The sequence below is a fragment of the Diospyros lotus genome, chromosome 15, assembly GCF_014633365.1.
Source record: "Diospyros lotus cultivar Yz01 chromosome 15, ASM1463336v1, whole genome shotgun sequence".
Taxonomy (NCBI): Eukaryota; Viridiplantae; Streptophyta; class Magnoliopsida; order Ericales; family Ebenaceae; genus Diospyros; species Diospyros lotus.
In genome coordinates, this window is record NC_068352.1 from 835,905 (window position 1) to 860,897 (window position 24,993).

The window sequence follows — 24,993 nt, forward strand, 5'->3', positions numbered from 1 at the left end:
AATAAGATAAAATAAATAAAATTAAAATTTATTAATAAATAAATAAAATACCTAATCAAATAGATAGAAGAATAAAGACTAGTTGAAGGAGACATAATTTTCGATAAGAACAAGTATGGTGTGGGAGGCCATGTGAATGGTATAATTGACATTATATATATATTTAAAATATAAAAAATAAAATTTATTAGGCACCATTTCATCATTCACGGGTAATTATAGAGTTTATATCTGTCATATTACTGTTATTAATATTTAAGTAAGGATAAGAATAATATTATTTATTTTTAATATAAAAAATAAAAATAAAAATAAAATAAAAATAAAAATAAAAAATATTTATAATATAATAAAAGAGCGTTTTTATGCTGATACCGAGTTATATATATATATATATAAATATATATTGCCACCGCCGAAGTCCCAACCAAACCTTCACTCGCAGAGAAGGCATTTCTCTTGCACCTGGCAAACATCGAGAGAGAGAGAGAGAGAGAGAGAGATGTTCTAAATGCCGGCCTCAAAGGTCAAGAGTCTGAGTTCACTGTTCCGATTGGCCGCAGAGAAAACCGTCAAATCCGTTTCCAAGGAGTCTTCCAAGGAAGTAAACCTAAAACGAATCATTCCTTCGCTCGATCCCTCTTCTTCCGCCTTCGCTTCATCCGACCGCGTCATTGAATCACTGAAAGCGTTTTCGCGCTCTAAACGCATGCCTGATTCCGAAGCAGTTTGCATCGACACCTCCAAGTTAGACGGAGCGCCCCCTTCCGGTGAAAATTCGTTTGCCTTTTAGTTTTAACGTTTGTGATTCCTTTTTGGTTGCCGAGAGAATGGAACGAACAATAAATGATGATCTAATTTGGAATGTTGTGGTCGGCTCGGCTCGAAATATTTTCATTATTAGAATTTAGTTTATGTTTCTTTTGCTACATGCTCTTACAAATGTTGAGCAACTTCCATTCTAATTTTTCTTTTTGCTACATGCTCAGGAAAGTTTTTTGCTCGTATGTTTTTTTTTCCCTTGTTCTCATTTCATAAGATAAGAGTTTGCTATCTTGTGCAGACAATCCAGAAAAGGAACTGACAAAAGAAATATCTTCAATATTATGTGGTATGTGCTTTTCTTTTCAGAAAGGATACGCAGAATTTACTGTTACTTCTATTCGGAAGTTTTTCTTTCCCCCCCTTTTTTCTTCTTTGTTCTCATTTCATATGGCTTTACTATTTTGTGCAAACAACCCAACTAACGGACTGTCAAAGGAAATATGTTGGATATTACCTGGTATGTGTTTTGCTCGAAGGAGACACAGGATTTAGGCGTGCAATACATTAGGAGTAATACGTTCATTGAAAAAGAGAGTTTTTATGGGAGTAATATTCTGATGGCTGATTACTTAAAAAAAACGGGGGGGCTGAATACTTTAGTTGGGTATACTATACGTTTTGTTAGGGCCGGAACAATAGCGGACCATCTCACTGCGAGAGGAAGTTTGTTTATGTCCGCTTGACACCAGCTTTTCTAGTCTATACCAAGACGTGAATGTTTTGTAGCTTAATTTCTTGAGTTTCCTCATTAAATTTGGAAAACTGGCAAAAATTTGTGTTTGGAATGGTGACATTTTTATTGCCTTTTCCGTACATATTACTCTTATGTTATAGGCCAACTGGGCAAATAATCATAATTTGGTGTCCAGTAAGTATTTCCACGGTCATAGAACTTGCTGGTATGGCACTTTTCTTTTTTGAGAAGTATATTTTCTAATATGATGTACATGGTATCATGTGCGTGAGGATACACATTGATCTGTGCATCTTGTTCCAGTATCCGTCTCCTTCTTATGTGGAGCTTTAAGGTCTTTAGAATCCTTGTCATCTTGTTTCTTTTGACGTTTTTGTCAACGAGTAAAGGAGAAAGCAATGGGTTGAGATAAGGGGATAAGAAGCTGAAGATAAGTCAAGATTATACTATTTTTTATCTCATATGTAAATCTGTAAAATATAGAGATAATGTTGTATTCTAGTCCTATTAATTAGGGTTGTAATATTTTCCTAGTTTTTAGGAGAATTATTAGGATGTCTCTTGTATATATAGGTGGCAGCATACATGAGATGAATACAAGTTTTCTATTCTTCCTAAAACTCTCTTTTAACATGGTATCAGAGCCAGCCATCTATAGGGCTTTTTTCTCAACCTTCATTGCCGTTTTTTTTTTTTTTTCTGCTCCAGCGGTCCATGCCATTCCAACCTTCTTTCTGTTCCGTTTTTTCTTTCTGAACGATTGCAACCAGTTTTGGCCTTCTTTCTTTACCCGATAAGTGTTTCCAAAATCTTCCTAACATGTCTATCGTCTCCAACAACAATCCTATACTAGAAGCAGATGAGTAGCTCTTCAGAAGTTCCATTCTTTGGAACCAACAATACAAGCAGTGGGGGAGAATTACAAAATCTCTAGGCGGCCTACCGATTGAACGGAAGAAACTACCTAAAGTGGTCTCAACTTATCTGAACCTTTCTCAAGGGAAAAGGGAAGATAAGCCACCTCTTAGGAATCGGTCCCAAGGAAGGAGATCCCATGTTTGTTGCATGGGATGAGGAGGATTTCTTAGTGATGTCTTGGCTGTGGAATTCAATGGTACCGGAGATAAGTGACACTGTGATGTTCTTAACAACCGCTAAAGATATTTGGGAGGCTGTCAACCTCACCTATTCTAAGGTGAAAGATGCAACACAAATTTATGAGGTTTGGACTAAGATTGCAGCAACTAAACAAGGGGTAAGATCTATCACTAAATACTCTAATGTGTTGCAAACTCTATGGCAAGAATTGGACCATTATCAATGGCTAAAGATGAAATACACTGAAGATGCAGCCTTATATAAAAGATTTGTGGAGAAAGAGAGAACCTACGATTTCTTGGCTGGTCTTAATATGGAGTTTGATGCAGTAAGGGTTCAAATACTTGGGTAAGGAGGAGTTACCTTCCCTAAATGAGGTAATCTCTCTAATTTAGGCTGAAGAAGGGTGAAGAGGAGTAATGCTGTACACTGTCCCTATGGAAAGATCAGCATTAGTGGCATTGAAGGGTCCTAACCGGGGTCCAAAAGAAGAAAAGAAGGTTGCCGAGGATAAGACTACAGGCGATAAAGATCCTCGAGACTCTTTATGGTGTACTTTTTGCAAAAAATCGAGGCATACCATAAAGAGATGTTGGAAGCTACATGGGAAACCATCTAAAAGAGGACAACTGGGAGGCCAAAATCAAGCCTATATGGCCAGCAACCAACAACAAGGAGAGCAGAAACTAACAGAACACAAGGAACAAGGAGATGGTTTGGAGTTTAACCGAGTAAAAATTGAGAAGTTAAGGAATTTTCTAAGCTCCCTTGACAAGAAAGAAAAAGGTACATGTTCTCTTGCTCTCATTCTCTTACCCTACATGCTTCGGGAATAACTCAATCTAAATCTTGGATCCTTAATTCTGGGGCAACGGATCATATGATCCCTTTACCCCATTATTTCATTACCTATAGTCCTTGTTCAAGTTTTAGAAAGATAACTTTGGCCGATGGGTCCTTAACCATTGTTGCTGGCCAAGGAGACATTATTCTTAATAAACATCTTACTCTTAAGGATGTTCTCCATGTCCCTAAACTATTCACCAACCTTATTTCCATTCAAAAACTGGTCTTAGACAATAATTGCAGTGCTAACTTCTCCTCCACCTTTTGTAAAATTCAGGAACAGGAGTCGAAGAAGATGATTGGGCTTGCTAAAGCTAGGGTTGGCCTATACTACCTTGATGGATCAAGTGGGTAGGAAAACAAGGGCAAGGTGAATCTTGTGTCTTGTTTGGTGCAATCCAATAAAAACTAGATTTGGTTACATCACCATCGTCTTGGTTATCCTTCATTTTTTACCCTTAGAGTCATGTTTATGGCTTTATTTAGGAGTGTTGATATTAGAGATTTTCATTGCTCTATTTGCGAATTTGCTAAATGCAAAAGGGTAACTTATTCTTCATCTAATGAAAGAACCTCTCTTCCATTCAACTCTTATTCATAGTGATGTTTGGGGCCCTGCACTTGTTCCCAATATTTTTGGGGCACGATGGTTCATAACATTTGTAGATGATTGCACTAGGGTAATGTGGTTGTTTCTTATGAAAAATAAATTTGAAGTAAGCACTATTTTTCCTAACTTCTATAATATGATTAGTACTCAATTTGGAGTGCCAATTAAGAGGCTAAGATCTGATAATGCCAAAGATTTTTTCAACCATTCCCTCACACAATTTTGTCAACAAAATGGGATTATCCATGAATCATCTTGTCCATATACCCCTAAACAAAATGGAGTGGTGGCTGTGACTAGGGCACTATTTTTCCACCATAATGTTCCAAAAAATTATTGGGGAGAAGCTGTTTTGACTGCCACTACTCTCATTAATAGACTGCCTTCACAAAATCTTGGGTCCTATAGCCCTATTCAACTCTTAAACACATATTTTCCTGAAACTCACATCTCTGGTGATTGGAAACCAAAGATTTTTGGGTGTGTCTCTTTTGTGCATGTTCATAATCCTCATAGATGCAAACTAGACCATAGAGCTCTTAGGTGCATCTTTGTGGGTTATTTCTCCACTCAAAAAGGCTATAGGTGTTATCACCCTCATTCCAAGAAATTCTTAGTCTCAGCTGATGTCACCTTTGTGGAAAATTCTCCTTATTTTGATCAATCTTCTGATCACCAAATCGTTTCTGATAGGGAGCCATCTGTGTGTCTCCCTAATCTAGAATTTTCACTTTATTCTACACCTCCTTTGGATCTGGTTCCCACACAGATTGCATCAGACAAGATTCCAGAGGAGACCCACCCAAGTATTCCTCCCCTCAAGGTCTACTCCAGGCAGCAGATACTGGCTCCTAGCCCTATGCACGACCAGGGGTCCAATTCCTCTCCTAAACCTGCCAGCATTGCCAGACCTCTTGCCAGTCTAGCAGGTACACCTTTTTTTGATTCTTCTACATCTATGACAGAACCCATTGAAGCTAAGAGTGACCCGGCATTTTCCCCTAGTGACCTTGAATGGCCTATCGTCCTTAGAAAGGGAATCGAGACCTGCACCCAACACCCTTTGCACCTGGTCCTCTCCTATTCCAAACTATCTACCTCCCACAAAACCTTCCTAACCAGCCTTCATACCATTCCCCTTCCCCACCATTCTCCCGAAACTGTAAGGGATGGAAGTCGAGATGGCAGCCTTGGAAAAAAATAAAACATGGGAGCTAGTTCAATTACCAAAAGGAAAACAACTGGTAGGATGCAAGTGGGTGTACACCATTAAGTACAAATCTGATGGGACTTTAGTGTTAACCTAGATCTCACCCTTTATATGATCACTCAAACACTCAAACGAAATCTCTCTCTAGATCGCAAAAGAACAGCAACTCGAAAACAATCAAGAACTGCACAACACACAAGAATTTACCCTGGTTTGGTCTCAATGAAAGACCTACATCCAGCTTGGCTTTCACCCCTACTTTCTCCACTATCTTGAATGATAATACAAGATTACAAAGCACTCAAACTCAACTCTCACCTAGCCCATAAACCTGAAAACTATATAGAGTTGATACAAGAAAGATATACACTCTTCCTCACTGCTCAATCTTACCTCAAGACAGTTTACTAACCCATGAAAGAAAGCATATCTAAAGCCTTCTCTTTGGCCTCTATATATAAGCAATAGAGGGCGGAAAAGCCTTCTGACCGACCATAGTTATTAAAGGTGCGCCTAGGCGCAGCACTCTTAAAGGCGCCAGTTTGGGCGCCTGGGCTAAGGTGAGGAGGTTTCAGCAAGGCCCTCGCCTTGCAAGGTGAGGCGAGAGGCGCGCCTCATGAAACCCTTGCCTGCATCCTTTCTTCCTCTCCTCTCCAGCATCCACTTTTCTCAGTTTCAGCATGTATACATCACTGCTTATTTACATTTCTTTAGTTTAAGTAAATGTCCACATTTTCTTTTATTTATATTTTACCTTCCATTTACTTTAATACATAAATGTAAATACCCCCAATTTGGATTCAATAAAAATATCTAAAAAATCAAAATCCATAACAATAAGAAAATAGAATTTTGATTTTAGTACAAACTCAAGATTTAGCGATTTTACCACCCTCAAAATACATACCTACTATTTCTTGAAAAATTCATTAAAAATAATTTTAACAACAATGAATATTAGCTATCAAAATATTGGGAGATAGTTTTTCAAAATGAAAACATTTTCTTATATGTCTCCTTATAATGCCCTAATCTTCCAGACTTAGAAAAAATGCTCTAATCTTCCAGACCTAGAAAAATAGCATTTTTCAAAATGAAAGCATTTTCTTGATTGTGGACTTGTAGTGTTTATTGATTGTGGAGAATACTAAAGCTATTCAAAAATGTCCTCCATCAATAAAACAAGAGATTGGAGAGTACATGCAAAAGAAGAAAAATAACAGGGAATTAGGGACGAGCAAAATATGGCACTGTAAGATGATGATTTTCAATTTGGTGAAAGGTATGATGATGATGATGATTAAAACTTCTTTATTGATTGTGGACTTGTAGTATTTATATGTTTGTTTAGAACTTTGCACGATGATTGGTACTTGTTCGAGTTTGAGACTTTAAGTTTGAACTTTAATGATATTTCTAGTTTAGAAACTGCATGATGAATGAATTAACTTTGATGTTGTTAGTTTAGAATTTGAAAATAATGAAACATTAATGATATGCATGTGTTATTATTGATAATTTGATAGTTTTTTATGATTTTACAAGATTTTGAGTTTTTTTTCTAAAAGATGTGCCTCGCTTCGCAAAGGCGCACCTCGTCTTGTGCGTCTCGCGCCGCAGGCTCCAGGACCCTTTGCGCCTCGCGCCTTTTAGAACTATGTGACCGACTGCCCAAAACTGGCAGTTACAACCAACTCAGTCAGCCCTAGAAAAATAATAAAATCTTTCTAGAAACATAACAACAGAAATAGTACATAAAAATACCCCTTACATTATAAGCCCTAATCTAGAACAAATGCTTGAACACTTAAATCGATATAAGGCAAGGCTAGTGGCCAAGGGATACACTCAAGTCTATGGCATTGACTACCTAGACACTTTTGCTCCTGTTGCAAAGCTAAATACAGTCCGGATTCTCTTGTCTCTAGCTGCTACCTTAGGCTGACCATTACTTCAATATGATGTAAAAAATGCCTTCTTACATGGGGACCTGGAAGAGGAAGTTTACATGGACTTACCACCTGGTTATAATCGCACAACTCGAGGGCAGTTCGTGTGTCGATTGAAGAAGGCCTTATATGGCCTTAAACAATCCTGGAGGGCTTGGTTTGACCGATTTGCTCACGTGATGCTCACTTAAGGGTATAAACAAAGTCAATGAGACCATACCCTCTTCATTCATTACTTAGCCACAGGGGGAGTAACGGTATTACTTGTATATGTGGATGATATTGTTGTGACCGGAAATGATGAAGAAGGTATGACTAAACTCAAAGAATGCCTAATCAAGGAGTTTGAAATTAAGGAATTGGGACGATTAAAGTATTTCCTGGGCACAAAAGTTGCACACTCACAAAAAGGCATCTTTATCTCTCAACAAAAGTATGTTGTGGACTTGCTAATAGAAACCAGATTGCTAGGGTGTAAGGCTGCTGAAACTCTAATTGACCCCAACCACAAGTTAGGGGAAGTTCTAGGGGATAAAGAGGTGGATACAGGGGCTTACCAAAGGCTGGTAGGAAAAGTAATTTACCTAGTCCACACTTGGGTAGATATTGCATATGCAGTGGGTGTGGTTAGCTAATTCATGCATAACCCAAAAGAATCTCACCTAAGGGCAGTCTATAGAGTCCTACATTACTTGAAAGGAACACCGGGAAAGAGAATTATGTTTAAAAGGGACAAGGAATGACACTTGAAGCTTATACTGATATAGATTATGCAGGATCAGTGGTGGACAGAAGATCTACGTCTGGTTATTGTACTTTCCTAGGGGGCAATTTTGTAACTTGGAGCAGTAAGAAACAAAGTGTGGTGGCCTGGTCAAGTGCAAAGGCAGAATTCAGATCTATGGCTCTAGGAGTTTGTGAGTTGCTCTGGCTAAAAATTTTGCTAAATGACTTGAAGATTGCCTTGGTGACACCTATGAGACTATTGTGACTACAAGTCGGCGATAAGCATTGCCCACAACTTAGTCCAACATGATAGAATCAAGCATATTGAAATAGATAGGCATTTTATTAAAGAAAAGCTTGACAATGGTTTAATTTCTACTCCATATATATCATCTTGTGAACAGCTTGCAAATGTTCTCACTAAAAGATTGCATGCAGCCATATTTTAGAAGATGACCAGCAAGCTTGGAATGGATGATATCTATTTTCAATCTTGAGGGGGAGTGTCAACGAGTAAATGATTAAGCAATGGGTTGAGATAAGGGGATAAGAAGCTGAAGATAAGTCAAGATTATACTATTTTTTTTTATCTCATATGTAAATCTGTAAAATATAGAGATAATGTTGTAATCTAGTCCTATTAATTAGGGTTGTAATCTTTTCCTAGTTTTTAGGAGAATTATTAGGATGTCTCTTGTATATATAGGTGGCAGCTTACATGAGATGAATACAAGTTTTCTATTCTTCCTAAAACTCCCTTTTAACAGTTTTTAGTGCACATCTCTTTATTTTCAGGTGACATATCCTTGGTTCGAACTTGCTCACCAGATTCATCAATGGTCAATAATGATCAACGGATGGAAAGTCATTTGGAAATACCATGGTTCTCAAGCAATCTTCCCACAGACACCTCAATCCATCAGAAAGAAATATCGCGTTGTAGGAAGCAGAAGTGGATTTTTAGAAACACCCAAACTCGTCGTTTTGATCGGTTAATCAGATTGTGTGCCGAAAAGCTGGGAGCAAGCACTACCCTTCAGGTTTTGGGGAAATTGGGACGAGAATCTGGGGTCAAAGAATATAACGCGTTAATTGGGATTTGCATAGACGAAGCCAGAAAGATTGATGATGAAGAAGTTTTGCTAAAACAGATATACAAAGCATATCAACTGTTTAAGTCAATGTGTGAACAGGGCTTTCAGCTAGATGAAGAAACTTATGGCCCACTTCTTATGTTTTTAATTGACATGGAGATGGTTGAAGAATTCCAAGTTTTCTGTGGAGTTATCCGCAATGAGAATCCAGATTCAATATCAAGATTAGCTTACTATGAGATGCTGCTTTGGATTAGAGCTGGTAATGATGATAGAATAAAAGAGCTTTGTGATTATATTGCATCTAATGATGATGATGACCAACACAACTTCAGAGGTTTGTAATTTGGCATGCACCTATGTTATAGTTTAGCTTTTTAATGCAATCTTGTGATATTTATTTATTTTTGCAATGTTGTATTAAAGTTATCAAGCAAAGCTATTGGCTAGAATAGAGTTGTGTATAATCATGAACTATTTGTTAAAAAAGTAAAAGGAATTGGAGAATAACTTTTTTAATCTACTTCTTCTTGCTTCATATTGTCTCTTTCGCATTATGATAATGTTGCTTTCCATCTTATTTGCTTATCTTTTGTTATTTCTTTGGTTCATAAAGTTATTGCTTGTTTTTATTGACTTTGAACTGAAAATAAGCATGGATTTAGCAGAAGGGAATTCATTCTTAAGATTAGTTCATACATTCCACGACAAAAATAATCTTCTGAAACTGATTTAACTCCTATTTGGTACTTCTTAGTTCATACTGCTACATGAGCACATTCTTTAATATTAGTGTTTTTATTTGTTTAGCTATGGTTTATATTTAAGTTATTAGGTTTTAGAAACTTTTTTGGTATATCAGCCTTATGTGTAGTCATGTGACTTTTAAAATAGATGGATGGCTAAGATTTGAAAGATTCCTTTGTGATCAATGGCTAGGACTGAATTATTGCTATAACCCTAGCATAAATAACCTTTTAAGACATTTTGTTTCACTTTAATTCAACTTTTTGAGGTTTTGTAAAACCCTAATTATAAGATCTTTGTTCCATATTTGATCTTATGTTGTTTTAGCCCAATTATTGCACATGTTTTTTCCAGTGCTTTAAAAAGCATGCTTTAAGTGCAAAGTACAGAATGTTCTGAGCTTTTTGTGTGTGAAAGTCAGCGACTTTAGCTGAGCATGATTAAGGCATGTTGAAGTTCCGCTTTTAGCTGAGCTGTGAAACACTATGAAGTGTGCCTTTTAATATAAATGTTTGCACTTGTTTAAATTTTTTGTTATGGTGTGGCTGTTTTTATGGATTATTGACCTGAAAAAAGCTGTTATCAGATCTTAAAAACATCTGATTTAAAAAAATTAAGACTTCAGATTCTTAAATCTCATCTTTTGTTAGACTTGCAGCCTCATTCTTATTTAGTTTTCATTTTAATCATTGTTTTTTAATAGTTTATATTTTTTATGCTTATAAAAGTTTACTCTTTATTTTATTTATGTACACTTCACTTTGCTTAAGTGCGTGCTTTGCTTTGCACTTAAGCTTTGTAGGCCTTTTGCACTTAAGTGCGCTTAGTGCTTTTGAAAACACTTGTTTTTGCTGATTCTTCTCTCATGTTGCATCACGTAGTTTGAGAGTGGAAATGTAAGTTGATCATTTTGTATCTTGTACCATTCAAGTATAATGGCTAAGACCTCAGGTAAGTGTTGAATTGTTTCTTGATGATGATGGTTGTCTATATTTTACAACAACATATCCAGCCTTTATCCCACTATATGGGGTCGGCTACATGAATTCTAAATTTCTATGTATTTCTATCTTTTGTCATATCTTCATTGAGATCCATACACTTCATATCAAATTTTAATGTCTCCCTCAAAGTCTTCTTAGGTCTGCCTCTACCTCTTTTTTTGATTAATTGTTCCATTTCATCAACTCTCCTCACAGGAGCGTCTCTTGGTCTCCTTCTCACATGACCAAACCATCTTAGTCTAGTCTCTCTCATCTTCTCCTCTATTGGCACTACTCCTATCTTATTACGAATAACTTCATTTCTAATTTTATCTTTTCTTGTATGGCCGCACATCCATCTTAACATCCTCATCTCCGCTACACTCGTCTTTTGCTCATGTTGGTATTTGACTGGCCAACATTCTGAGCCGTACAACAAAACTGGTCTTATAGCTGTCCTATAGAATTTTCCTTTCAATTTTAATGGGATTTTATCATCACATAACACCCTCGATGCATTTTTCCATTTTAGCCAACCTGCCTTAATTTTATGTGTGACATCCTCGTGAATTTCTCCATCTTTTTGAATCACTAATCCCAAATATCGAAAATGGTATTTTCTTTGTAAGATTTGGTCTTCCAATTTTATTATGAGTCATGCTACATGTACATCATTTTTGTACATCTTGGGCTACACAAGGTGTATCAATGACAAAAATACCCTGCGCTTCTCCATGCGCCTCACGCGCCTCTATGCGCCTCAGAGGGATATTTTTGTCATTGATACCCTTTGTGTAGCCCAAGGTGTACACAAAGGTGTACCAATAGCATTTTCCTTTTATTATAACATCCTCCACTCTTGTATTCTTACTAAATTTACATTCCATATATTCTGTTTTCTTTCTGCTTAATTTAAATCCCTTAGATTCTAAATTGTTTCTCCATAACTCAAGCTTAGTGTTCACTCCTTCTTTTGTTTCATCCACCAACACTATGTCGTCTGCAAATAGCATACACCATGGCACATCTGTCTGAATATCTTTAGTGAGTTCATCCATTACTAAAGCAAATAAGTATGGACTTAGTGCAGAAACTTGATGCAATCCTATTGTAATTTTAAACGGTTCAGTATCCCCTCCGCATGTTCTGACCCTTGTCTCTGCACCATGATACATGTCCTTAAGGGCTTGTATATAGGCTATTCGGACTCCTTTCTTCTCTAAAACCCTCCATAATACTTCTCTAGGGACCCTATCATAGGCCTTTTCTAGATCTATAAACACCATATGTAGGTCCTTCTGATGATCCCGATACCTTTCCATTAGGCACCTCAGTAGGTATATAGCTTCCATTGTTGACCTACCGGGCATGAAACCAAACTGATTTTCTGAGAACTCTGTTTCTTTTCTGAGCCTCTGCTCTATTACTCTCTCCCAGAGTTTCATGGTATGGCTCATTAACTTAATTCCTCTGTAATTTTCACAGTTTTGAACATCTCCTTTGTTCTTATATATAGGGACCAAAGTACTCTTCCTCCACTCATCTGGCATCTTTTTTGATTTAAGAATCGCGTTAAATAATTTCGTTAGCCAGGAGATACCCTCTTCTCCCATGCATTTCCATGCTTCTATTGTTATATTATTCGGTCCCACCGCCTTATGATTTTTCATCTTTTTTAATACTTGCCTTATTTCATTTATTTGGACTTATGCGTCGATAAAATGTATAGCTCACGTTCCCTTCGGAGTTACTAAGATGTCCCAACTTAACTCTTGTGTCGTCATCATCATTGAATAATTTTGTGAAATACTCCTTCCATCTCTCCTTAATCGCTCCCTCATTTACTAATACATTTTGATTTTCATCTTTTATGCATTTCACTTGATTTAAATCCCTTGTTTTTCTTTCTCTTGCTTTAGCTAATTTATATATATCCCTTTCTCTATCTTTTGTATCAAGTCGTTTATATAGATTCTCGTATGCTTTTGACCTTGCTTCACTAACAGCTTTTTTTGCTGCCTTTTTTGATTCTTTATAATTTTTTTGATTTTCTTCATTGTTGCACTGATATACAGCTTTATAGCAATTTTTCTTGTTTTTAATTTTCAATTGCACTTCTTCATTCCACCACCAAGACTCCTTAAGGTTAGGGGCTCTACCATTTGTCTCTCCAAGCACTACCTTTGCTGTGTTTCTCAGGGCATTAGCCATTTCTCTCCACATTTGGTTTGTCTGTCCTTCTCCATTCCATTCTCTTCTATCCCTTAATTTTTCTTTGAAGATTAGTTGTTTTTCCCCTTTTAAATGCCACCACCTGATTCTTGGATTTTGTTTTATGTGATTTTTTCTCTTCCAATTTCTTATTTGGACGTCAAGTACTAGAAGTCTATGTTGAGTAGTCAAACACTCTCCTGGTATCACCTTACAATCCCTACAACATACCCGGTCTTCTTGTCTCATGAGGAAGTAATCTATTTGGGTGCTTGATGTGACATTTTTATATGTGATTAAGTGTTCGTCCTATTTTTTGAACCTAGTATTGGTTATGATGAGCTCATATGCCATTGCAAAATCTAGAATAGACTTACCCTCATTATTAATTTCCCCGAATCCATACCCTCCATGTACCTCTCTATAGCCGTTTCCGTCTCTACCCACGTGACCATTTAATTCACCTCCTATAATCAGTTTCTTTCCTCTTGGTATCATTTGTATGAGTCCCTTTAGGTCCTCCAAGAATTTTGCTTTTATCTCCTCACCTAACCCTGCCTATGGTGCATATGTACTAAAGATATTCATAGTCATTCTTCCTAGAATAACCTTCATCATAATAATCCTATCCCCTATTCTCTTTACATCCACTACCTCATCTACTAAGCTTTTATCCATAATGATCCCCACTCCATTTTTTGTTCGATCATTTCCTGTGTACCATATTTTATATCCATTTTCTGACAAAGTTTTTGCTTTTTTCCCTACCCATCTCGTCTCTTGAAGGCACATAATATTAATCTTTCTCCTAATCATCACATCTACCACTTCCATAGTTTTGCCTGTTAATGTTCCTATGTTCCATGACCCAATCCTTAATCTATGATTTTGTTTTTGGCTTTGACTTTGAATTTGATTTTGTTTTTGGTTTTGATTTTGATTTTGATGTTGGACTAACTTCTTTACCCACATCCGTCCAAGCAAATGCGGGAACCCTTGCTCATTTGTCACTACATCCGGGCGCCGATGCAGCGGCCCTAGCTCACTTGACACTACACGCGGGCAGTGTAGCGCGTCGCTATGAAGGGTTACGCCCACGCCCAAACGTTTTTTCCATAATTTGTCTAGAGTTCATGTTTTGGATCCGACTAAGTTTTACGTTGGCTGTCGGCTACCTAACACAACCCTTCTCCTTTATCTGGGCTTGGGACCGGCAGTGGATAACATTCCCAGGCGGAGTTTGGTTGTCTATATTTTATGCATGTTAAATTATGCTAGACAAGTCATCACTAGTTCTAAGAAAGCTTATTTCTATAAATATATTGCGGCTAGGGTTGCACGAGAAAGAAGAAAGAAGAGAGGCATTCAAAGTGGAGAACTAGAGAGCTTACCAGCTTACACTACCTAATGATGGATTGAGTGAGACTGAATAGAAAATAGGCATGGATAGAGGGTAAGATGTGGACCTTTAGCCCAGAGAGAGAGAGAGAGAGAGAGAGAGAGAGAGAGAGAGAGAGAGAGGAGGGGATGTTATTGAATGGTGGGTTGAGCAATAGAGAAACGGGGCACTAAAAATGCTTAGAGGGGGGCTTTGAACAAAGCAAAGGAAATATAAATAGGTTGAATTTGTGTGATCAGTTTGGATCCATGAACTTGAGTGATTGAACCTGAATTTGTATCTATTACAATTGGCAAAATTCAGATTGGGCTAAGCTTAAATTAACAAGCTCAACTTATTTTTCTTAAGGCCCAACAAGAAATCTAAATTCAACCCAATCCTCTCATTTTAATTGAAGCCCAATAATTAGCAGGTTAACAAAATAATCAAAGCCCAAACCCAATTTGACATAAGATTCAGAACCGCTTAATCCAACTCATGGCCCAAGACCCAAACCACCTAACCCAACTCAATGATGCCACTGCTTGCGGCAACACTGTGCTAACGTCAGTAGTGACATCATCATGATTCATGACGTCAACATCCAACCCTATACTCATTTTGCCCTTATTTTTTTGCGCTTGTTCCATCCTTGAGGTTTGTAGGTTGAATTGGATAGTCATTTAGGGTCGTCGGTGGTATTTTAGTCATTTCACTTTATCCTATTTATTTCCTGTGTTTTAATTATGTTATTTAGGTGATTTTGACACCTCAAGCAAGAGGCAATTAAGGAGAAGTTTTGACCTACAATGCTATTGTGAGTGGGGAATTGTATTATGTTTTTGTTAAATGCTTGCATTTAATATTTACTACTCATTTAATTCAACCCATTTATATTGCCAACCTCATATTGATTATTTAAATTTGTAGAAAAATGGGGAAGTAGGGGTTCATATCTTATTTCCATGTGAGACAACCATCTTGACCTCACATTTATATTGCAGACATAAAAGGATAATAGATATGACATCAATAAACGTACATGTGCACTATGTAGTTTGAACATGGAAAACAAACTAATATTACGATCATGCATCGATGGCATTGGGAGTAGCTAGTTAGAACATTGTATGCTAACTACAGTTTATATAGTTAGCCATTGGTGCATGATGGAGTTAAAAATGGGCGAGAGTTTGTTTTGCTATTGTGTTAAGAATGTGCGAGAGTTTGTTTCACCACTATGTTATGAAAGGGTGAGAGTTTGTTCCACCACCATGAATATTTTTTGGCGCGAGATTGTTCTGCCATTATGTTAATTGTTCAATGTGTTTGAATGATGGGATGTTAGTTCTACTTGTTTACTCCCATCATCATATATGTTTTATTTGCCATGATTATTATTGTTCTTACATCATATTTATTTACCTCTGACGTAGTGTAGGAAGCGATTTTAACCAACTTCACTTTGAAATTGAGGACAGAACCAAATTTAGAAGAAGAAATATGATATTATTCAAAAGTTGCTCTCTAAACTTAGGACAAGAATATTTATAGGCTAATCCTAAACCTTAATTCTCCAGGAAAAGGAAATCCTAGTTGAATCAGGAAAAGAAAAACAAAAAGTCAAATCCTAATTGAAGTAGGAAACATAGAAAACCCTAAAATTAAAAGGGCTCAACGGGCTTCTTTTAGACTGGCTTTGGCTTGTCTTGTCTAATTGGTCCAAATAGACACGTGCAAGATGTTCCACATTAGTCCCCTCCACTTGAGAAAAACTCGACCTTGAGTTATCATGAACACTAGGGTACAAGGGTTCGTCGGAGGAATGATAGGCATAAAGATCTGCAATGTTGAACGTCTTGGATGTCTATCTTGTCTGGCAAATCCACGACATATGCATTGTCATTGATCTTCTTCAAAATCTTGTAAGGACCATATATCTTGGGCTGTAACTTGTAAGTGCCTATTGGAAATCTCTCCTTTCACGGAAACACCAACACTTCATCTCCGATTGCAAACTTCTCTTTGCAATGTCGATTAACAACTTGTTTATACTTGGAGTTAGCTTGTTGCAGCTTTTGCTTCACATCTTCTTGCACAGTTTGCAATTGTTCTACCATATTCTGAGTGGCTACATTGACTCCTAGACCCTTTGGTAGCTTGATTAGATCCAAAGATTGTTGCAGTGTTTTTTGATACACGATTAAAAATGGCGACCATCCTGTAGCACTATGAACAACACTGTTGTAAGCAAATTCTACTTGCGCCAATGCTAAATCCCATTGTTTGGGCCTGTTAGCATGGATATTTCAAATGAGGTTGCCCAGAGTTCTTTTCACCGCTTTTGTCTGCCCATCAGTTTGAGGGTGGGTTGTACTGCTGAAATTCAATGAAGAATTGAACATCTTCCTCAAACTTCTCCAGAAATGGCTAAGGAACTTGGTGTCTCTATCCGAAGTGATGGTCTTTGGTACTCCATGTAAACAAACTACTTCTTTGAAGAATAATTTAGCAATACTATCCACATCAGTAGTCTTCTTACAAGGAATGAAATGAGCCATCTTTGAGACCCCATCAAGAACAACAAAAACAAAATCCATACCTTATTGAGTTCGTGGTAAACCCAACACAAAATCCATCGATATATCTTCCCAAATAGCTTCAAGAATAGGTAAAGGCATATATAACCTTGTATTCTGCGATTGTCCCTTAGCAATTTAGCATATGTAACACCTTTGCACAAATCTAGTTACATCCCTCCTTAATTGTGGCTAATAAAAAGGGTCACCAACTGCAACAATGGTTTTATCACAACCAAGATGACCAGCTAGAACTCTTCCATGTAAGTCTTGAATCAACTTGTCTCTTAGAGAGGAACGAGGTATACAAAGCTGATTTCCTTTCATCAAGTACCCCTCATGGATGTGAAAATCATCTGCACGTTCGTTGCTATTGCCCTTTCCCTAAACAACTTGGAAATCCTCATCTATCTCATACAACTCCTTCAGTTGTTTAAAACCCACAACTTCTGTGCTCATTGTCATCAATAAGTCTACTCGTCTCCTTAAAGCATCTGCGCCACTTTGTTCTGCACTCTCGAATTGTGCTTTAGTTTAAAAGGAAATTTTTGCAAAAATTGAGACCACTTGGCATGCATATCATTGCTAATTATCTTCTGGTTGTTCAAATACTTCAAAGCTTAATGATCCGAGTACACAACAAATTCTTCCCCAACTAGATAATGCTCCCATGTTTTTAAAGCTCGGATGATAGAATAGAATTCATTGTCATTGGTGCTCCACTTTCGCCTTCCACTCAACTTCTCATTGAAGTATGCTATGGGCCTCCTCTCTTGGGACATGACTGCCCTTATCCCTATTCCACTGGCATCACATTTCACTTCATACAACTTGTCAAAATCTGGCAACACCAATACTAGGGCAATACACAACTTTTCTTATATCACAACAAAACTAGCATTAGCTTCCTCTTCCCTGTGAATTTCCCCTTCTTCAAACACTCGATTATAGGTGCAACAATGCCACTAAAGTTACGTATAAAATGCCAATAGATGGTTGCCAACCCATGGAAACTTCGCACCTCAATAATAGTTTCAGGGTTGGCCATTATTGGATGGCTCAGATCTTTAGCTTACATGTATTACACAATAATTATAATTTTCTTTTCCTTTTCGGTTATAGATCTTTGTCCTTAGCTATATGTAGTTTTGCTTATTGTTGTATTGCACATGGGTGCATGTGGGAGGCTATTAGGCTATATATAAGCCACAATTGAGGATGGGAAGGCATTATGTGAAATGATATTGAATTCTCTCAATTTTCCCTCTCATGAATTCTCTCACATTCCCTCTGAACTCCCTCTGATTTGTCTCTAATCTCTCCCTTTCTCTGTTTCGTTTACTTTCTCCCCTAATTCTATCCAATTCCCCCTCCAATCCCTTTTGTTCTTGGTCCTAATTACTTGGGATGCTTTTGATTTCCCATCCAAACCCTAGGTACATGACACATTGAAAATAAAGCCCAAGAACATAAGTTTATCTGTCATGAAATTGCATTTCTTTAGGTTCACATATAACTTATTCTCCTGGAAGACCGTTAGTACTTCCCTCAAGTGGGAGAGGTGCTCTTCCTCAGATTGACTGTAAATTAGGATATCATCAAAATACACAACCATAAATTTTTCAATAAAAAGATTTAGTACCTGGTTCATCAATCTCATGAACATGCTTGAGGCATTAGTCAATTTGAATGGCATCGCCAACCACTCATACAACCCCTCCTTCGTCTAGAAGGCCATTTTCCACTCATCTCTTGGTCTAATTCGAATTTGATGGTATCTACTTCTAAAGTCTAATTTTGAAAACCATTTATCACCATGTAATCTATCCAACATGTCATCCAGTCTTGGAATTGGGAACTTGTACCCAACTTTTATGTTGTTAATTGCTCGGCTATTTGTACACATCCTCCAATTACCATCTTTCTTTGGAGTCAACAATACTGAAATTGCACAAGGACTCATGCTCTGTTGAATTCGACCCTTTCTCAATAGCACTTCCACTTTTCCCTTCAAAATCTCACTCTCTTTTGGACTCATTTGGTAGTGGGGTAGGTTTGGCAAACTAGTGCCAGGAATCAAATCAACATGATGCTGAATATCTCGCATCATTGGTACTCCATCAGTAGGTCATTTGGCATTACTTCTCTAAACTCCTCCAACAATGCTTTCACTTATTTAGAGTACTCAACTAGTCTTTGCCATGTTCCATTCAACAAAACCTGTTTCACAATTGCTATGTGGACCACTTTGGACTCTTTGATTGCTTCCTCCATCTCTAGACAAACTATGAAAAATTGTTGGGGCGTAACCCTTCATAGCGACGCGCTATACTGCCCGCTTGTAGTGTCAAGTGAGCTAGGGCCGCTGCATCGACGCCCGGATGTAGTGACAAATGAGCAAGCGTCCCCGGATGTGCTTGGACGGATGTGGGTAAAGAAGCTAGTCCAAAACCAAAATCAAAATAAAAAGCAAAAGCAAATTCAAAGTCAAGGCCAAAACCAAAATCATAGATTAAGGATTGGGTCATGGAACATAGGAACATTAACATGCAAATCTATGGAAGTGGTAGATGTGATGATTAGGAGAAAGATTAACATTATGTGCCTTAAAGAGACGAGATGGGTGGGGAAAAAAGTAAAAACTTTATTAGAAATTGGATATAAAATATGGTACATAGGAAATGATCGAGCGAAAAATGGAGTGAGGATTATTATGGATAAAAACTTAGTAGACGAAGTAGTGGATGTAAAGAGAATAGGGGATATGATTATTATGGTAAAGGTTGGTTTATGAAGAATGACTATGAATATCTTTAGTATATATGCACCACAAGCGGGGTTAGGTGAGGAGATAAAAGCAAAATTCTAGGAGGACTTAGAGGGACTCATACAAATGATACCAAGAAGAGAGAAAGTGATTATAGGAGGTGACTTAAATGGTCATGTGGGTAGAGACGAAAACGACTATAGAGAGGTACATGGAGGGTATGGATTTGGGAAAATTAATAATGAGGGTAAGTCTATTCTAGATTTTGCTATGGTATATGGGCTCATCATAACCAATACTAGATTCAAAAAACGGGACGAACACTTAATCACATATAAAAATGTCACATCAAGCACCCAAATAGATCACTTCCTCATGAGACAAGAGGATCGGTTATGTTGTAGGATTGTAAGGCGACACTAGGGGAGTGTTTGACTACTCAACATAGACTTTTGGTACTTGAAGTCCAAGTAAAAAATTGGAAGAGAAAAAATCACATAAAACAAAATCCAAGAATGAAGTGGTGGGATTTAAAAGGGAAGAAACAATTAATCTTCAAAGAAAAATTAAGGGGTAGAAGGGAATGGAATAGAGAAAGACAAACAAACCAAATGTGGAGGGAAATGACTACTGCCTTGAGAAGCACGGCAAAGGTAGTGCTTGGAGAGACAAATGATAGAGCCCCAAATCTTAAGGAGTCTTGGTGGTGGAATGAAGAGGTACAATTGAAAATTAGAAATGAGAAAACTTGTTATAAGGCTGTATATCAGTGCAACAATGAAGAAAACCTAAAAAATTATAAAGAAGCAAAAAAGACAGCAAAAAGAGTTGTTAGTGAAGCAAGGTCAAAAGCATATGAGAATCTATATAAATGACTTGATACAAAAGATGGAGAAATGGATATATATAAATTAGCTAAAGCAAGAGAAAAAAAAAAACAAGGGATCTAAACCAAGTGAAATGCATAAAAGATGAAAACCAAAATGTATTAGTGAATGAGGGAGTGATTAAGGAGAGATGGAAGGAGTATTTCATAAAATTATTCAATGATGGTGAGGACACAAGAGTTAGGTTGGTACATCTTAGGAACTCCGAAGGAAGCGTGAGCTATACATTTTATCGACGGATAAGTTCAAATGAAATAAGACAAGTATTAAAAAAGATGAAAAATCATAAGACGGTGGGACCGGATAATATACCAATAGAAACATGGAAATGCATGGGAGAAGAGGGCATCTCTTGGCTAACAAAATTATTTAATGCGATCCTTATATCAAAAAAGATGCCAGATGAGTGGAGGAAGAGTACTTTGTTTCTATACATAAGAACAAAGGAGATGTTCAAAACTGTGAAAATTATAGAGGAATTAAGTTAATGAGCCATACCATGAAACTTTGGGAGAGAGTAATAGAGTAGATGCTCAGAAAAGAAACAAATGTCTCGAAAAATTAGTTTGGTTTCATGCCTGGTAGGTCAACAATGGAAGCTATATAACTACTGAGGCGCCTAATTGAAAGGTATCGGGATCAGCTGAAGGACCTGCATATGGTGTTTATAGATCTAGAAAAGGCCTATGATAGGGTCCCTAGAGAAGTATTATGGAGGATTTTAGAGAAGAAAGGAGTCCGAATAGCCTATATACAAGCCCTTAAAGACATGTATCACGGTGCAGAGACAAGGGTTATAACATGTGGAGGGGATACTGAACTGTTTAAAATTACAATGGGACTGCACCAAGGTTCTACACTTTGTCCATACTTATTTGCTTTAGTAATAGATGAACTCACTAAACACATTCAGACAGAGGTGCCATGATGTATGCTATTTGTAGATGACATAGTGTTGGTGGATGAAACAAAAGAGGGAGTGAACACTAAGCTTGAGTTGTGGAGAAACAATTTAGAATCTAAGGGATTTAAATTAAGTAGAAGGAAAACAGAATATATGGAATGTAAATTTAGTAAGAATGCAAGAGTGGAGGATATTATAATAAAATTGGAAGACTAAATCTTACAAAGAAAAGACCATTTTTGATATTTGAGATTAGTGATTCTAAAAGATGGAGAAATTCACGAGGATGTCACGTATAGAATTAAGGCTGGTTGGCTAAAATGGAGAAATGCATCGGGGGTATTATGTGATGGTAAAATTCCATTAAAACTGAATGGAAAATTCTATAGGACAACTATAGCACTGGTCTTGTTATATGACTCAGAATGTTGGGTTGTCAAATACTAACATGAACAAAAAATTAGTGTAGCAGAGATGAGGATGCTAAGATGGATGTGCGGCCATACAAGAAAAGATAAAATTAGAAATGAGGTTGTTCGTAATAAGGTTGGAGTAGTGTCAATCGAGGAGAAGATGAGAGAGACTAGACTAAGATGGTTTGGTCATGTGAGAAGGAGACCAAGAGACGCTCCTATGAGGAGAGTTGATGAAATAGAATAATTAGTCAAAAAAAGAGGTAGATACAGACCCAAAAAGGCTTTGGGAGAGATATTAAAGTTTGATATGATATGTATGAGACTAAATGAAGATATGACAAAAGACAGAAGGAAGTGTAAAATTATGTAGCTGATCCTGCATAGTGGGATAAATAATGGATATGTTGTTGTTGTTTTCTTCTCAAACCTATACACATTATTCCTCCCAGATTAGTGAGCATTCGCATTATACTAGTAAGGTCTACCCAACAACATATGACAAGCATCCATATTCACAATAAACTTCATCACAATATTTGCCTATGGAAAAGGGTACCTTACAACGTTCTGTCATGTGGTCCTTCTCTGCTACTTTAATCCACTCAATGGTATAAGGAGCAGGTTGTTTCTCTACTGGTATCCGTCTCCATATAATGTTCTTCTCATTGCCACTATCAATGAAAACATCAAACACCTGATCCTTGATGGTACACTTGGTTTGGAACAATTGATGACGTTGGCTCGGATCTTCCGCCTTAGGTTCCAGCATTGTTTGTCGGAGCACATAGCTCAAAGTGGTATCATCATGGTCATTGTCATACTCAATATACTACTTTGGTCATATTGACCATGATGATACTACTTTGGTCATCTTCCTGATGTAGGTCTTACATAGGGGTTAAACCCTTTTTTGTGCCTCCTTCGCTTTTGTGACCTTCTGCTTACTTGCAACCTTATCCTCTGTATTTCGGTTAGCACGGACTTGATTTCCTCGGGACTTTGCTGCACTGTCTTTACCAGCTATTGCTTGATCAGCATACATCTTACGTGAATAATCAGTCTGGCCCTTTTCCTGCAGCATCAACTCTGCCTTCAACGCCATATGCTTGGCCTCGGCTAGAGTTCGCAGCACCTGTACCCCTATACGGTCTTTGATGGTTGCCTTCAAACCTTCCAGGTACCTAGCCACCTGCTGTCCCACACTCTCTTAAGTCATTCTGCTCTGATAGCCTCATAAATTCAGCAGTATATTCACGAACAGTTTTCTGTCCCTGTTGGCGTCTTTGATATTGCTGAAACAAAATCTGATCATAATCAGGAGGAAGAAAACCAGGTTCAGATTGGAGGTCTACCCTTTCTTTCCCTTTGGTTTTGCTCTCTATTCCACCAGGTGGAAGCACCCCATTTTAATTGATACGCCACCTGCTTTACTCTCCTATCTTAAGATATTTCCATACATTCAAAGAACCTGTCAATTTCAGCAATCCAGTTTAGGAATTCTTTGATATTTAGGTTACCACTAAAGTATGGAATATCTACCTTCAACTTGAACTCATCTTTGTCCTCGTAACGTTTCTTTGGTGACCTCGATTGTATTGATTATTCTTGTGATAATCTCTCACAAGTTCCTCCAGGCATTCATATTCTATATCATCATCGTAGGCAGGCTGCGTTCGTTGATTTGCAGGACCATGTTTTTTGAAACAACCATTGCGCGCACAAGCAACTTCATCCCTTGCATGTAGTGCCTCGTTTTCTTGATCTCTGTTGGCACTTAGGGCTAAGGTGTTTAGGCAATCTGCCATCTCTTTGAAACGCCGCTCTAGGCTTTGGAATTGGAAATCTATCTTGTTTTCCATGGCCTTCATTGCCGCCTTAAGATTTGGGGCCTCAGTTCCTTGATCACTGCCAAGGGAACTGTCGTTGCCAACGTTGTCGTCACCGGCCATTGAATTGGGCGAGGTTGCTTGCTATGATACCAACTGACGTAGCGTAGGAAGCGATTTTAACCAATTTCACGTTGAATTGAGGACATAATCAAATTTAGAAGTAGAAATATGATATTATTCAAAAGCTGCTCTCTAAACTTAGGACAAGAATATTTATAGGCCTCCCGACCCCTAGAATTAGGAAGTTATTTTTTTATTTAGTTGTTATTTACATTTATGTTCTAGGATCAGTTAAGTAACAAATATGCATTGGGGAGGTAGTGGAAGTGATTCAGTAGCAGTTACTGGTAGTGGAAAATTGGTAACTGCCTTGTAGAATCTGTTGATAGCTTATATATAAAGCTACACTCACACTGCAAAGATTATGTATGAATTATCAAAAAGATTGTTGAAGTGCCTCTGTTTCTCCCTAATTTTTTTCAGATTTCCCTTCCTCATTTTTGTTTGTTCTCCTACAATTCTGTCAGTTTTATCCCTCAATTCCAATTCTATCTTCAAAGGAAACTTAAAGTTAGGGCTAGGGTCCTGAAATTTGGTTCAGAGCAGCGGTTTCTTGACTGTGATTTAGGGTTCATAGCAGTTGATTCCGATTAGAACAAGGTGGTTATTGTTGCAGTGATCCAGAGTGAATTTTGAAGAATGTGAATTGTGCAAATGGCCGAAGGAACTCTTGAGAGAATGCAGTCACTGGAGAAAGTATTCAAGGAAGAATTCAATAAAAAGCTGGACGAACTCATGATCATGATGGCCAAAAGGTATCAGGTTAGTCGTCCAGTGGAATTACTTTCCAGGGGGTATTTTGATTCTAATATTCAACAAAATAGTCCAGTTCTTGTGACAGTTGGAGAACCACCTTGATTCCTAGAACTTTGCAAGTCAACTTGCAGGAGGATTTTCTGTCAGAGGAGGAGGCACAAATTCTGGAAGACAATGAGTATCCATGGGAAGAAGATGAACAACCAGCCAAAGCTATACAAGGGTTTAGGGTATGTGCGGGCTGCAACACTGAAATGGGCTATGAAAGCTTGAATTGCTTAGGTGCAGTTTGGCATTTAGAATGTTTCAGATGCTATGCTTGCAATCAACCAATTTGTGATGAGGAGTTTTCTATGCTTGGGAT

General features: G+C 37.6%; 1 protein-coding gene across 6 annotated transcripts in view; it reads left to right on the forward strand.

The window, feature by feature from the left end:
• LOC127791821 (pentatricopeptide repeat-containing protein At4g04790, mitochondrial) overlaps positions 1-24,993 on the forward strand; it is a 53,165-nt gene that overhangs the window by 6,166 nt on the left and 22,006 nt on the right. The window contains exons 2-4 of one of the 6 annotated variants that reach the window (XM_052321935.1): positions 493-770; positions 1,064-1,111; positions 8,754-9,389. In XM_052321935.1, the coding sequence (XP_052177895.1) occupies positions 512-770; positions 1,064-1,111; positions 8,754-9,389 (943 nt within the window). In that variant the 5' untranslated portion in view covers positions 493-511. Of the gene's footprint in view, positions 1-435; positions 771-1,063; positions 1,112-8,753; positions 9,390-24,993 lie in introns of those variants that run through there. The other 5 variants (XM_052321934.1, XM_052321937.1, XM_052321933.1 and 2 more) reach the window with 5 other exon arrangements.